The sequence below is a fragment of the Hyperoodon ampullatus genome (genome assembly GCF_949752795.1).
Source record: "Hyperoodon ampullatus genome assembly, chromosome: 2".
Taxonomy (NCBI): Eukaryota; Metazoa; Chordata; class Mammalia; order Artiodactyla; family Ziphiidae; genus Hyperoodon; species Hyperoodon ampullatus.
In genome coordinates, this window is record NC_136915.1 from 25,755,807 (window position 1) to 25,771,168 (window position 15,362).

General features: G+C 38.8%; 1 protein-coding gene across 1 annotated transcript in view; it reads right to left on the minus strand.

Moving 5' to 3' along the window:
• Positions 1-15,362, minus strand: part of SNRNP40 (small nuclear ribonucleoprotein U5 subunit 40) — a gene marked incomplete at its 5' end in the record, with an annotated part of 38,791 nt that overhangs the window by 15,052 nt on the left and 8,377 nt on the right. The window contains one exon of the mRNA XM_079728481.1: positions 5,004-5,126. Coding sequence (XP_079584607.1) covers positions 5,004-5,126 — 123 coding nt within the window. The remainder of the gene's footprint in view (positions 1-5,003; positions 5,127-15,362) is intronic.

A 15,362-nucleotide genomic window follows, 5' to 3' on the forward strand; every position in this document is an offset into this window, starting at 1 on the left:
TTTCTTAAGATCACATAGCTAGGAATTAAATGGCAGAATCAGAAAAATGATCCTAAGTTCTGGGGATGTTATGTTCATCATGGTGACTAAAGTTAACAATACTGTATTGTATATTTGAAAGTTGCTAAGAAAATAGATCTTAAAAGTTCTTATCACAAGAAAAAATATTCTAACAATGTGAAGTGATGGATGTTAACTAGACTTCTAAAGTTAATCATTTTGTGTTATATAAGTCATTATGCTGTATACTGAAAACGAATACAGTGTTATACATCAATTATATCTCAATAAAACTAGAGAAAAAAAGAAACAGAAAAATGATCCAAACTACAACGCTAAGAAGAAAATAAGATAAGAGTGATGTGATGGAGAGCAACTAGAAGGAGGGCCTAGTTTCATCTAAGAAATCCTCTCTACAGATATGTCTGAGCTGACATTTGAAGACACGACTAAGCCAGCCATGGCAATATCTAGTGCTGGGGGTTCCAGACAAAGTAGTAGCTATATGTTACTAAGTGAAAAGAGCATCATATAAAATTTTATCTGAACATTAAGACATTTACATACAAAACACTATGGCACAGGAATAGACTGAGAGGAAATAAACTGAAATATCAAGAGTGACTAAATCTGAATGATGAGACGAGTGACTTTTTTTCTATTTTTATTTTTTCTAAACTTTCTTCAATGAACAAATGATCATTTTTACTACTAAAAACATTTAAATTGTAATAAATAATTTTATCTCAATTTTTAATAATTTTATTCCCAATAAAGTTGATTTATTAACCATACATTTAAATGCAATTTTTACATCTCTGCAAAACTTTTAAGGTAAATAAGTAGGCAAATCAGGAAAGCCTACCCTGATTTTTAGCTTGGAAAATAAGATATACTGTAAACAGTGCACAAACACAGAGTTCCCAATGCTGACAAGAGAATGTAATGATCCAGAGCAGGTACATGATAAGAATGCTCGAGTTTTTAGAATACTGTGTGCATTTCTAATAAAAGAAAGTCCCTGAAAATGAGCACTGGCAGAAAAACTTGAATGTTTGTGGACAGAATAATGACTTTTTAGTTTAGAAAGATAAAGACTACAAGGCTATGATATGATCCAACAACCCCACTCCTGGGCATACATCAGGAGAAAACTCTAATTTGAAAAGACACATGCACCCAATGTTCACAGCAGCACCATTTACAATAGCTAAGACATGGAAGCAACCTAAATGTCCATCAACAGATGAATGGATAAAGAAAATGTGGTATATTATATAATGTAATATTACTCAGCCATAAAAAGAATGAAATAATGCCATTTGCAGTAACATGGATGGACCTAGATATTATCATACTAAGTGAAGTAAGTCAGAAATAGAAAGACAAATATCATATGATACATCACTTACATGTGGAATCTAAAATATGACACAAATGACCTTATTTACAAAACAGACTCACAGACATAGAAAACAAATTTATGGTTACCAAAGGGGAAAGGGAGTTGGGGAGGGATAAATTAGTTTTAGGATTAGCAGATATAAACTACTATATATAAAATAAACAACAAAGGTCCTACTGTACAGCACAGGGAACTATACTCAATATCCTGTAATAAACCATAATGTAAAAGAATATGAGAAAGAATATATAACTGAATTACTTTGCTGTACACCAGAAACTAGCAAAACACTGTACATCAACTGTATTTCAATTAAAAAAAAAAAAAAGGTTACAAGGCTATGATGTAGAGTTATTAACTGCTGTACTCATGGGACTATATTTATATATTACTCATATTTGAGATAAATTTGGATTTCAGAACAAAATTGGTATATATCAACAGACAAAGACTGAGATTAGCTATCTGAAAAAAAGCTGATCCTAAGAGAAGGTATAACATATAACGTGTCTGAGAAGACATGGAAAACCTTCAAAACCTAAAAAGAGACTCAGTCCCTTCAGGACTATAGTACAACTGAATATATTTGTTTATAAGACGCCCTGGAACAGTCTACACAAAGAGCACGGAATAAGCCACACAACTTGTGGTAAGAAGACATTACTGGCACAAGAGTATTAGGCTAGTCTATCCCCACAGTAGATATGAAAAGATCAAATTCTCATAGTTTAAATTTAAAAAGCCAGTCTCAAAAGGTTACATATTGTATGATTCCATTCACATGAAACTCTAGAATAGGAACTATAGGACAAGGAACATTATCAATGGTTGGTAAGGGTTAGGGATGGGCAGAGGGTTTGACACAGAGGAGTATTATGAAGATTTTTGGGGTGATGGAAATTGTTCTGTACTGTTTGTGGTAGTTACAAGAATCTGCACAAGCATTAAAATTCATAGAACTGTACACTGAAAAAAGGTTAATTTCATAGTATGTAAATTTAACAATAACTTAAAAGTATGAAAATTATCATAGCTAGATGACACTAATCCACTTTTATGTGTATTAGAGCCCTCTAGTGATTCTAATGATAGTGGGCCCCCAAACTTCACTCAGGGAAATAATGCATTAGCTATTAAGATGATCTAATTAAGCCCCCACGTTCTGACTGTACATTCTCCAAATAGTTATAGGGTGGAAAAGGGATGTGAAGTTGAATTTTGGAAATGGTGAATTTTAAAGTACTTATGAGACATCCAAGTGGGGGATGCTGAGTAGCTGGAGCTGAAGATCTGGGTTGAGAACAGACTCATCTGAACAGAAATGACAATTAAAGCCACAGAATTAGATGAGACTTGTCCAGGGAAAGGTATATATAAGAAGAGCACCTAGGAAAGAACCTGGGGGAATAATGACATTTAAAGAATGCATAGAGAGAATAGCTTGTAGAGGTATCTGAGGAAGGATACGCCTGATGGAAAGCCTGGTAGGAAAGCATATTGTTAGAGCCAGTTTTAAAAAACAAACAAAAAAAGACTAAAAGGATCTACTGGGTTTAGTAACAGAGAGATTACTGGTGGCCTTGAAGAGAACAGTGTCAATAAAACAGTGGAGGCAGAAGCCAGACTGCTGAGGAGTGGTCAGGAGATAAGGAACTGAGGAATGAAAGATAAGGCATTAAAGACAGTGAGTGTGGGAAATCTTCAGGGGATTTCTCACAGGTATTAAATAAGAGCAGGACTCTGGAACCAAACTCTGCGTTTTGAACTGAGGTCTCATCGCTTATTAGCTGTATAGCCTTGGGTTAAGATATTGTGCCTCTCTTAGCTCAGTTTCTTCGCTGGTAAAACGGCATTAATAGTACTTATTTCATAGGATTGTTGTGAGGCTTAAATGAATTAATAATGTAAAGCTCCAAGAACAATGTCCGACACAGTTAAGTGTGAGGACTCTCCATTAGAGGATAATGATAACACTATTATTATCATTACCACTATCACCATCTTTCAAGAAGTTTCGTGTAAAGGGGAAGATTGACAGGGCAATAACAAGACAATGTGGAATTTAAGGAAGACTCCTTACCCCACCAAGAGAAGACCTGAGCATAATGAAATGCTAATGAGAAGCAATACAGTTGTTTAAAAATATAGGATCTGGGGGACTTCCCTGGTGGTCCAGTGGCTAAGACTCTGCGCTCCCAATGCAGGGGGCCCGGGTCTGATGCCTGGTCAGGGTACTAGATTCCACATGCCGCAACTAAGAGTTTGCGTGCCGCAACTAAAGATCCTGAGTGCTGCAAGGAAGATCCTGAGTGCTGCAACTAAGACCTGGCACAGCCAAATAAATAAATAAATATTAAAAAAAATATATATATATATAGGATCTGGGAAAATTGATGGCATGAGATCCCAGAGACAGGAAAAAAAGGTTGAAATCCTTCCATTTAAGGGACTACCTTTAGACAAAAGGACATTCCATCCATAGTAACAGCAAAGGAGGCAAGAAGAGATGGGAATACAGTACAATTTCTAGGTAGAGACAACATAAGTTGAGTATTTACCCAACAGTTACTAGTCTCATGACAAAGCAGAAGGTAAGTCAAAGTCTTTGAAATACCTAAGGAAGCCAATAAGTTAAAAGCAGACATAAACTGAGTGGCCTCCCCCCACCCCCACACATTTCATATTTACTGGCACTTGCTATGTCCAAAAACTCTGCGAGGTGCTCTAATGAATTTGGCTCATTCAATCCCCATGACAACCCTATGAGACAGATATTATTATTACCCCTGGTGCACACATGATAAAACAGAGGTTTAAAGAAGTGAAAGAACTAGTGTGAAGTCACAAAAAACTAGAAAATAGTGGAACTGAGAACAGACTCCAAGTCAATTACTTGAAAGCCTGAGCTACACTGTACTGCCTCTAGACACTGTAGTCTATTGCCTCTTTCTCCAACATCATTACCATCTCACATTCTTAGCTATGGATCCCCCAAAACTTCCTTTCCATAGTCTCAAAAAGAAAGACACACTGAGAGATTAGGGTACAGAATCACAAATTGATGTACTGCTATCTCATGAAGCCAATGCATGTTAAAAAAAGAAGTTTCAGGGCTTCCCTGGTGGCGCAGTGGTTGAGAGTCCGCCTGCCGATGCAGGGGACACGGGTTCATGCCCCGGTCCGGGAAGATCCCACATGCCGCGGAGCGGTTGGGCCCGTGAGCCATGGCCGCTGAGCCTGCACGTCCAGAGCCTGTGCTCCGCAACAGGAGAGGCCACAACAGTGAGAGGCCTGCGTACCGCAAAAAAAAAAAAAAAAGTTTCAAATGCCTCTAGGCAGGGAATGCACCCTTCATTTTTCAGAGTTCCCACACAGGGACTTCCCACTTCACATTAACTGCCTATTCCCTAATGGCATTTATATGAGCTGTAATGCAACCCTGACTTAGGAAGTCAATGAAGGTAGGACAGAAGGAAAACAAGTTCTAATTTACCTTCCATTTAGTTGGCATAAAGTGCAAAGCTAAGAAGTTTGGAAAGACTTACCTCTGTGAGTGGAGATGGGTGAAAGGTAAATATAAGATAAACATCTAACATACCTTGATATCGTTGTCTATTCCACCAGAAATAATCTGATCACTTGTGTCATTGAAGGTCACAGCTAACACTTGGTAAGTGTTCTGAAATGTCTGGATCGCTGCTTTCTTACGGATGTCCCAAAGCTGAAAAAGAGGACAAGAGAGTCTATAGTAACAGCAATTGCACAGTACATCCCTAAATCCAAGGACTGTGGAGATGAAAACATCTGTAATGGGGACCCTGTTCAGAAACTTGTCTGAATATCCCATTAATATGGTGAGAAGTGACTATAATTTTGCCAACATATCTGAAGGTTGGTGAACAAATCACTTTGGTTATATCTTCAGTCTCCTTTGTTAAAGTTTGAATAAACATAGTTAATTAACATGCCCTCAGAGTGGAAATCTTCATCTCGCTTATTATTTCATACGTTCTTAGTACACCAAGGATATTAGACCAGTGTTTTCAAACTGCAGATCTTAATTCATTAGTGGGCTACAACTTACGTTTAAAAATATATATACGGAAAGGTTACATCAGTGAAAATGGCAGAGTAGGGAACGCTCAAAGATTATCCCTCTACAAAAGCAGAGAAATACCCAGCAAAAAAACTGTCAGAACCAACTTTATCAGAACTCTAGAAACTAAAGTTTACAGCAACTAGGTGAATACTTATTTAGGACAAAAACCACCTGGGTCCTAGTAAGAGAGTTCTGTAGCATTTTAACTTATCCTGGCTCCATCCCTACTCGGCAATAGTTTTGAAGAAAACAGCCTACATGCCTAGTATAGGTTCCTAAGTACCCAAGGAAGAATGGACCTTATTTCTCATTTTCAAAGAATTGTAGGTTTAAATATTAAAAAAAAAAAAATTTTTTTTTTTTTTGCACCTGTTTGGTGGCTCCCTGACAGCTGAGCTCAAAGGGTTTGACTTTATTTTGCCTAACTTGTAACTCTCCCAGGGCAGAAGCAATTGTCCAAAACATTTAAAGACAAATGCATGAGCCTCTGATGGATGGGGCAAGGGATAACAGCAAACAGGAAAGGCTGGGGAATGAGACAGTTTGGAGAATAAGGGCTTTGAAAAGCTTTGACATATTTTTGTGACTCTAGAAGGCCACTTGCATGCCCATGGCTGGGCACATGCTTAGGAAAGACCTGAGAAGGCCCTAAGCTCTCAACCTCTTGCTGACCACAAGCAGGAAGTGAAGGCTAATACAGAGTTGTAAACTGCCTGGCTGAGAGGTGATAGCAGGCCCCAACACACCCACAGAGCCAATCTACAAAGACTGGAAGAGTCCTCCCTGCCCCCCCAGGTGTTTAGGGAAATCTCTGCTGAATCGTCAGTGAACCACTAAACTGATGAAACAGATTTCAGTGTTTACACATGACAAAGAATACAGAGTTTACAAAATTAGTTCAGAAAATTCACTAAATAAACAACAGTTTCAAAAGGAGAAACAGGGCTTCCCTGGTGGCACAGTGGTTAAGAATCTGCCTGCCAATGCAGGGGACATGGGTTTGAGCCCTGGTCTGGGAAGATCCCACATGCCACGGAGCAACTAAACCCGTGTGCCACATCTACTGAGCCTGCACTCTAGAGCCCGCGAGCCACAACTACTGAGCCCATGTGCTGCAACTACTGAAGCCCGCACGCCTAGAGCCTGTGCTCCGCAACAAGAGAAGCCACCACAATGAGAAGCCCGCACATCGCAACAAAGATTAGCCCCCGCTCGCCGCAACTAGAGAAAAGCCTGCGTGCAGCAGCAAAGACCCAATGCAGCCAAAAATAAAATAAATAAAATAAAATAAATAAATTTATTAAAAAAAAAGAAAGGAGCAACCACAGGGACTTCCCTGGTGGTACAGTGGTTAAGAATCCACCTGCCAATGCAGGGAAATGGGTTCAATCCATGTCCCGGGAAGATCTCACATGCTGCGGAGCAACTAAGCCTGTGCGCCACAACTACTGAGCCCACGCACCTAGAGCCTGTGCTCTGCACAAGAGAAGCCGCCGCAACGAGAAGCCCGCGCACCGCAACGAAGACCCAACGCAGCCAAAAATAAATTTATTAAAAAAAAAAAAAAAAAAGAGCAACAACAAACTCTGGAGAGCGTCTAATTTCCAGAGTTGCCACACTATAATATTCAAACGTTCAGTTTTCAACAAAAAATTATGAGGCATGAAAAGAAGCAAAAAAGTATGGCCCATACAGAAGAAAAAAAATAGTCTTTCAACAAATGGTGCTGGGATAAGTGGATAACTACATGCAAAAGAATGAAGTAGACCCTTACCTCACACATGCAAAAATTAACTTGACATGGATCAAAGACCTAAATGTAAAAGCTAAAATCATAAAATTCTTAGAGGGAAACATAGGGGTAAATCTTCATGACCCTGAATTTGGCAATGAATTATTAGATATGACACCAAAAACACAAGTGAGAAAAGAAAACAGATAAATTAAGACTTCATAAAAATTAAAGACTTTTGTACATTAAAGGATATTTATCAAGAAAATGAGATGACAACAGTGGGAGAAAATATTTGCAAAACATTTATCTGATAAAGGTCTAGTATCCAGAATAAATAAATCTTATAATTTATAAGATTTATAAATAAATATAAATAATCTTATAATTTAGCATCAAAACCACAAAGAGCCCAATTAATAAATGGGCAAAAGGACCCGAGTAAACATTTCTCTTTAGATGATATAAGCACATAGAAAGATGCTCAATATCACAAATTATTTGGGAATGCAAGTCAAAACAATAATTAGGTATCACTTCACACTCACTAGGATGGTTATAATTAAAACACACACAAACACAGAAAATAACAAGTATTGGTGACGATGTGGAGAAATTAGAACCCTTACACATTGCTGTTGGGAATATAAAATGATGTGGCTGCTATGGAAAAGTCTGGACGTTCCTTATTAAACAAAGAGTTACCATATGACTCAGCAGTCCCACTCCTAGATATATACCCAAGAGAAACGAAAACAGGTGTTCAAACAAAAACTTGTACATGAATGTTTGTAGCAGCATTGTTCATGATAGGTAAAAAAAAATAGAAACAACTCAATATCCATCAACCGAGGAATGGATAAGCAAAAGATGGTATAGCTATACAGTGGAATATTATTTAGCCATAAAAAGGAATGAAGTACTGATAACGATACAACATGGATGAACCGTGAAACCATACGCTGAGTGAAAGAAACCAGACACAAAAGGCCGCATACTGTATGATTCTATTTATATGAAATGTCCAGAATAGGCAAATCCATAGAGACAAATAGATTAGTAGTTGCCAGGAGCTGGAAGGTAGAGGAAAAGTAGTGACTTGATTAATAGGTATGGGGATTCTTTTGGGGGATGATGGAAATGTTCTGGTATGGGATTGTGGTGATGGTCACACAACACTGTGAATGTACTAAAAGCCACTGAATTGAACACTTTTTAAAAAGGTTGAAACAGTGGATTTCATGTGAATTTTACCTCAAATAAAAAAATTATGGGAGATATGAGAGAATGTCACATATAGAATGGGTTGGTTCATTCATATATAAGACATACTGAAGGGAATATATACTAGATCATAGTATAAAATGTATTCCTTAATGTGGGTTGTGATAAAAATATTTAAAAGTTACTGTGCATAAACTATCTAGATGAGGAAACTAAAGCTCAAAGAAGGAAATGACTTGATGAAGAATACCTAGGAAGTCAACAGCAAAATGAGGACTAGATTTTAGTACCGTTTGATTGTATTACGTTAACACTGCATTAATTTAAAAGTACCAAAACGTGTGCTCATTCCTTATAATAACTAAAGTAATATATGCTTGTTTAAAAAAATTAACATTTTTTTTTTAGTTCTGTTTTTTCTGGGCCATCCCTCGCAGCTTGTGGGAACTTAGTTCCCTGACCAGGGATTGCACCCGGGCCCTCGGCAGTGACAGCGCGGAGTCCTAACCACTGGACCATGAGGGAATTCGCAACACTTACTTTTTTTTTTTTTGCTGTACGCGGGCCTCTCACTGTTGTAGCCTCTCTCGTTGTGGAGCACAGGCTCCGGACGCGCAGGCTCAGCGGCCATGGCTCATGGGCCTAGCCGCTCCGCGGCATGTGGGATCTTCCCAGACCGGGGCATGAACCCATGTCCCCTGCATCGGCAGGCGGACTCTCAACCCCTGAGCCACCAGGGAAGCCCAACACTTACTTTTAATGGTGGCTTGATTCATTAATAATAGAAGAGGAAGAAAGGTGAAGATTAGGTATAACAACTCTAGATCCTCATACTCCAACTAACCAATTTGTTTCTATTTTTTTTTTAAATAATAAATTTACAATACAACATGGGTCTACATTTTTAAAGTGTGGATAGTAGGTCCTAAAGATGGTTCAGTAAATGACCAGACTTGAGAAGAACCATGAGGAAATGTCTTAAGGGTATGGGTCATTTCATTCAGAAGAGAAAGACTTTGGGGTGACTATGTTCTAGGTTTTAAAGGGTTGTCATAAAAAAAAGAAATCAACCATGGAATCATAGTAAAGGCCAGGGGGTTAAATTCAATCCTGTGGTAAACAAGTAGAATATGAGTTGTCTCTGTGCCAAGATACCTCTTCTTTCCAATTCTCATGATTTAGGATGAAAAGGTAGTTTCTACTTCATTGATGGAAACATGAACTAAAAAGGCTTAGTGTTACTCAGATCAATGGTGCTTCACTCCTCTTCTAGAGACCCAACAGCCAACCCTTGCCCATCAAACTCTCTGGCTATAGAATGAAGTCCAAACCTCTTAGCTTGGAATTCAAGGTCTTGATAATCTAGCTCCCACATCTTACCAGACTTACTACAATCTCTGTCTTAACACGTATTCTCTACTCAGGTCAAATCAATCTTTGTCTTTATCGTAAAAGCTATGGTAGCCACTTAAAGCTTGATTCAAATATTTCAGAATTTTAGTTCCAGACAACCAAAATTTTTAAAAGATTATTTTATTCTGAAATATTCGCTTACCAAAAAAAATTGTAAACGAGAACATTTTTTTTACCTAAATCATTTGAGTTGCTGACCTAACGCCCTGACACTCCTAAATACTTTAGTATATTTAGTGAGCTTGTCCCACAAGATGTCCTCCTACGTAATCTCAACACAAACATCAGAATCAAGAAACTAACACCCATACATTACTACCATCCTCAGATCTCATTCAAGTTTCTCCACTTGTCCCAATAGGGTCTTTTATTGCAAAAGGATTCAGTTCAGAATCATATGTTGAATTTATTTATTTGTAAATATTTATGTATTTATTTGGCTGCGCCGGGTCTTAGTTGTGGCATGCAGGATTTTTAGTTGCAGCATGCTAACTTGTAGTTGCAGAATGTGGGATCTAGTTCCCTGACCAGGGATTGAACCCGGGCCCCCTGCATTGGGAGCGCAGAGTCTTAGCCACTGGACCACCAGGGAAGTCCCCATATGTTAAATTTAGCTGTCATGTTTCTTTAGTCTCCTTCAGCCTGGAAGAGTTTCTTAGACTTTCCTGGAGTTTCATAACCTTGACGCTTCGCAAAATTATAGGACAGTAATGTTCCTCAATTTGTGTGTCTGATGTTTTCTCATGATTAGATTCAAGTTATTTGGCAGGACTATACTGAAGTGATGTTGCATTTTCATTGTATCCTATCGAGTGACTCACAATTTTCATTTGTCCCATTACTAAAAACATTCAAAACAATTTTTTTTTCTTTTAAATTTTGGCTGCACCACATGGCTTGCAGTATTTCAGTTCCCCGACCAGGGATTGAACCCAGGCCATGGCAGTGAAAGTGCTGAATCCTAACCACTAGACTACCAGGGAACTCCCATAACATTCAATTTGATCATTTAAGAGATTCCTCTGGCAAGCTTTTTTGCATAAGACATTCTAGGTCCACCGTGTACTTTCCCTGCCCAGACCTGAAATAAGGAGCCCTTTTAGTGGAAAATGGTATTTAAAGGCCAAGACCTATACAGTAGACGTGCTCATTGGTTTTGGGGTGTTGTTGTTCCTAGACCCTCTAAGTGGACAGTTAAGCAATATATGCATACACAGGTGCACACACATACATCTACAAACACACATTTACATCTAATTTTTTTTCCTACATTTATCTGTTTATATATTGAATGTCATGAGCTCACACTGATACTCTGAATTCGATACTGACAACACAAGATGCATTTTAGTTTTCTCTTTCTGTATTGGTAAATCCTTTCTCTAACAGTGAGAAATCTGCCCCCCATTATACTTATTATATTTACTTATTTGATCAGGCTTCCTGTATGTAACCAATCTCCTACATCCTCTTCTAGCTGTCTCCTGCATGGATGTCCTCTTTCCCTGTTTGAATATGATTCCCATTCTGGGCTGATTCTATGTGAAACTCCTCCTCATCCCATTTGGGTGACCCCTCTGTGTGAACGCTCTCTTCACTCTGCTCTGGCTCTAATACCACTTTTCAGGCTGCCCTTCCTCAGGGACTCCATCCTTGTCTGAGTCTGCTCAGCCTCAGACTCCCTACCTGAACTGCTCCCACCCTGTGTGGGCACCCTTAACTCAGGCTCTGACACCCACACTGTCTCCCCTACACTAATGTGTAGATGACTCTTTGACCCTGCTACGGCACTGACTCTCCATGCTGGGCTCCTCCCTCCGGTTCCCCACACTGGGCCATCTACCTTGTGCTGTGTGGATGCCCTCCTTACCCTACGCAGTTTCCATCTCCCTACACGGGATGCGGATACTCCCGCATCCGGTGTGGATGCTCTCCTTTCATCTCACTTGGGTTCTGACATGCCACTCTGGGACACTTTGGCCTATCCCCACCTCTAACCCAAACACCTTTCCTGCTTTAGTCTATGTAATGGTACCAGGACTTGAATTGTTTGTAAAAGGGAATAACATATATGATTTCACTTAATTGCTTCATTAGAAGAAAGAATGGATTGCTGAAAATGGTTTGAAAAGACTGGTATGGACAATGCTGAGGATACCACTTCTAGACTGAAAAATACAAGAGTTATTGAAACCTCTGCTTTCTGTTGAGAACTCTGACAAATAAGAAACATGACATATTCCTTCTTAGATAAGCACAAGTTATTAAACTCCTATACTTATAAACCTAGCAACAGAAAGCAACAATAAAGCATTCCAACTTGGCAAGTAACTAAAAGGCATATGTAAAAGGCTGTTCAATGAAGCAGTAATTATATAAATAATATATTGAAATTAAAAATAAAGAACTGGTTAAAAAAGTCACTTTAAGTAATGTGATATATTACACATTTAAAAAATACTGCCTTGAAAATAAATACCGCCTTGAGTATGATTATTTCAAACCATGTTTAATTAAGGGAGAAGAGAAGCAAGAAACTGAAAGAAGGAAAGAGTAGAAAAGAAAAGACGTATACAATGGAAGGTAGTAGAAAAAGCAAAAGCTAAGGAGAGATGGAAAGATAAATATGAGCACAAAGACAAAATGAAACAAAGTCAGAGAAAAGGTAAAAGAAGAAAAGGTGAGGGCCTCCCTGGTGGCGCAGTGGTTGAGAGTCCGCCTGCCGATGCAGGGGATGCGGGTTCGTGCCCCGGTCTGGGAGGATCCCATATGCCGCGGAGCGGCTGGGCCCGTGAGCCATGGCTGCTGAGCCTGTGCATCCGGAGCCTGTGCTCCGCAACGGGAGAGGCCACAGCAGTGAGAGGCCCGCGTACCACAAAAAAAAAAAAAAAAAAAAAAGAAGAAAAGGTGAAACTAAACAAGAGTAAGTTCCTAAGGACTTCCCTGGTGGTCCAGTGGTTAAGACTTCACACTCCCAATGCAGGGGGCCCACATTTGATCCCTGGTCAGGGAACTAGATCCTGCATGCTGCAACTAAAAAATGCTGCATGCCACAACAAAGATCCCATGTGCTGCAACTAAGACCCACCACAGCCAAAAAAAAAAAGAATAAGTTCCTAGATGGTTACCATAGCAAGCCCTCAATAAATGTTTGTTAACAAAGTTCATTAGGGCACTCTTGTCTCTGCCTTTTGAAATGCCAATTAGCAAATCAGCTGTTAGGCCTCTCCAACTATAGTACACCTACGTTAAGACCTCTGGGAATTTCGTGCAAAACTTGTGAAATCTGAACAAGATCGAGGGATCATAGCAATGTCACCTTTTATAGTTATGAGACAAGTTAACATTGCTGGAAACTGGGTGAAGAGTAAATGGGATCTCTGTATTATCTCTTAGAACAGCATGAGAATCTATAATTCTCTCAACAAAAAGGAAAATCAACCTATTAAAAAACAAAAACAAAACAAAACAAAACGACCTTTGGGAGTTATTCCTAAGCCACAGTCTCTCAGCCAAGCATCAAGGGGCCCAAGTGATTGTTCATTACAAAACCATTTAGTAGAAAACATCTCAAAGCAGATAATCCAGTAGGTCAGTGTTACCACCTTTAATTATGAAAAAAACCCAAATTCACTTAAAAAAGCAACAAACAATCACAAGTTCAGTGTGATTTCTCAGATGTACTCCTTTGAAATCCCTCCCTGTTTAATCATAAAAAAAAAAAATCCAGAGTCAAAAACTAGTGCCAAAGAAAGAATAAAATGGTACTACAAAGCAGCGTGTCCCGTGTGCCCCTGAAATAGGTTACTATTTCTAGGCCTCATTTTCCTCATTTGTAAAGTGAGGATGCTGGAGGAGATCAGTGGCTCCCAAAATGTCATACCTGCTACATCAAATCACTTGAGGAACACATTTAACATTCTGATTCTAAAAAACACAATACTGTTGACATTAACATTCAAAAAAAGAGAAATACTTTGGTGTAAATGTAACAAAATCTGTACACTATCTCTATGCGGAAAACCTAAAAACTCTAATGAATGAAATCAAAGTAGAACGAAATAAATGGAGAGGTATTCCATGTTCACGGGTAGGAAGACTCAGCATTGTCAAGATGTCAGTTCTTCCCAATTTGACCTATAGATCAATCATACTGATCAATGCAATGTCAACCAAAATTCCAGTAAGTTACTTCATGGAAATCAACAAATTGGAGTTTATCTGGAAAGGCAAAAGACCCCAACTTGCCAATACAATATTGGACAACAAAGCTGGAGGACTGACACTACCCAACTTCAGGATTAACTATAAAGCCTGTAATCAAGACAGCGTGATATTGGCAAAAGAACTGACAAATAGATAAATGGAAGAGAATAAAAGGCCTAGAAATAGACCCCCATAAATACAGTCAATTGATCTTTGACAAAGGAGCAAAGGCAATACAATGGAGCAAAGATAGTTTCTTCAACAAATGGTGCTGGAACAACTGTATGTCCACATGTTAAAAAAAAATGAATATTTTTTTGCACCTTTGACAAAAGTTAACTCAAAATGGATCACAGACCTAAATGTAAAATATTAAACTCCTAGAAAGTAACACAGAAGAAAACTTAGGTGACCTAGGGTATGGTGATGACTTTTAGATATAACACCAAATGCACAATCCATGAAAGAAATCATTGATAAGCTGAACTTCATTAACATTAAAAACTTCTCTGTGAAAGAAAATGTCAAGAAAATTAGAGGACAAGCTACAGACTGTTGAGAAAATATTTGCAAGAGACACATCTGTTAAAGGACTATTATCCAAAACACAGTAAAGAACTCTTAAATTCAACAATAACAAACACGGACTTCCCTGGTGGTGCAGTGGTTAAGAATCCGCCTGCCAATGCCGGGGACACAGGTTTGAGCCCTGGTCTGGGAAGATCCCACATGCCGCGAAGCAACTAAGCCCATGCGCCACAACTACTGAGCCTGCGCTCTAGAACCCATGAGCCACAACTACTGAGCCTGCATATCACAACTACCGAAGCCTGCGTGCCTAGAGCCTATGCTCTGTAACAGGAGAAGCCACCGCAATGAGAAGCCCACGCACCACAACAAAGAGGAGCCCCCACTCGCCGTAACTAGAGAAGGCCCGCACGCAGCAATGAAGACCCAACGCAGCCAAAAATAAATAAATAAATAAGTAAATTTATTTTAAAAAATAAAACAATAACAAACAACCAGATCAAAAATTGAGCTAAAGAACTTAACAGATACCTCACCAAAGAAGTACACAGATGGCAAATAAGCATATGCAAAGATGCTCAACATTGTGTTACCAAAGGAGGAGGGTAGAGGAAGTGGGAATTGGAGGAAGGTGGTCAAAAAGTACAAATTTCTAGTTAGAAGATACATAAGTACTAGGGATGTAATGCACAATATGATGACTATAGCTAACACTGCTATATGATATATAGAAAAGTTAAGACAGTATATCTTAA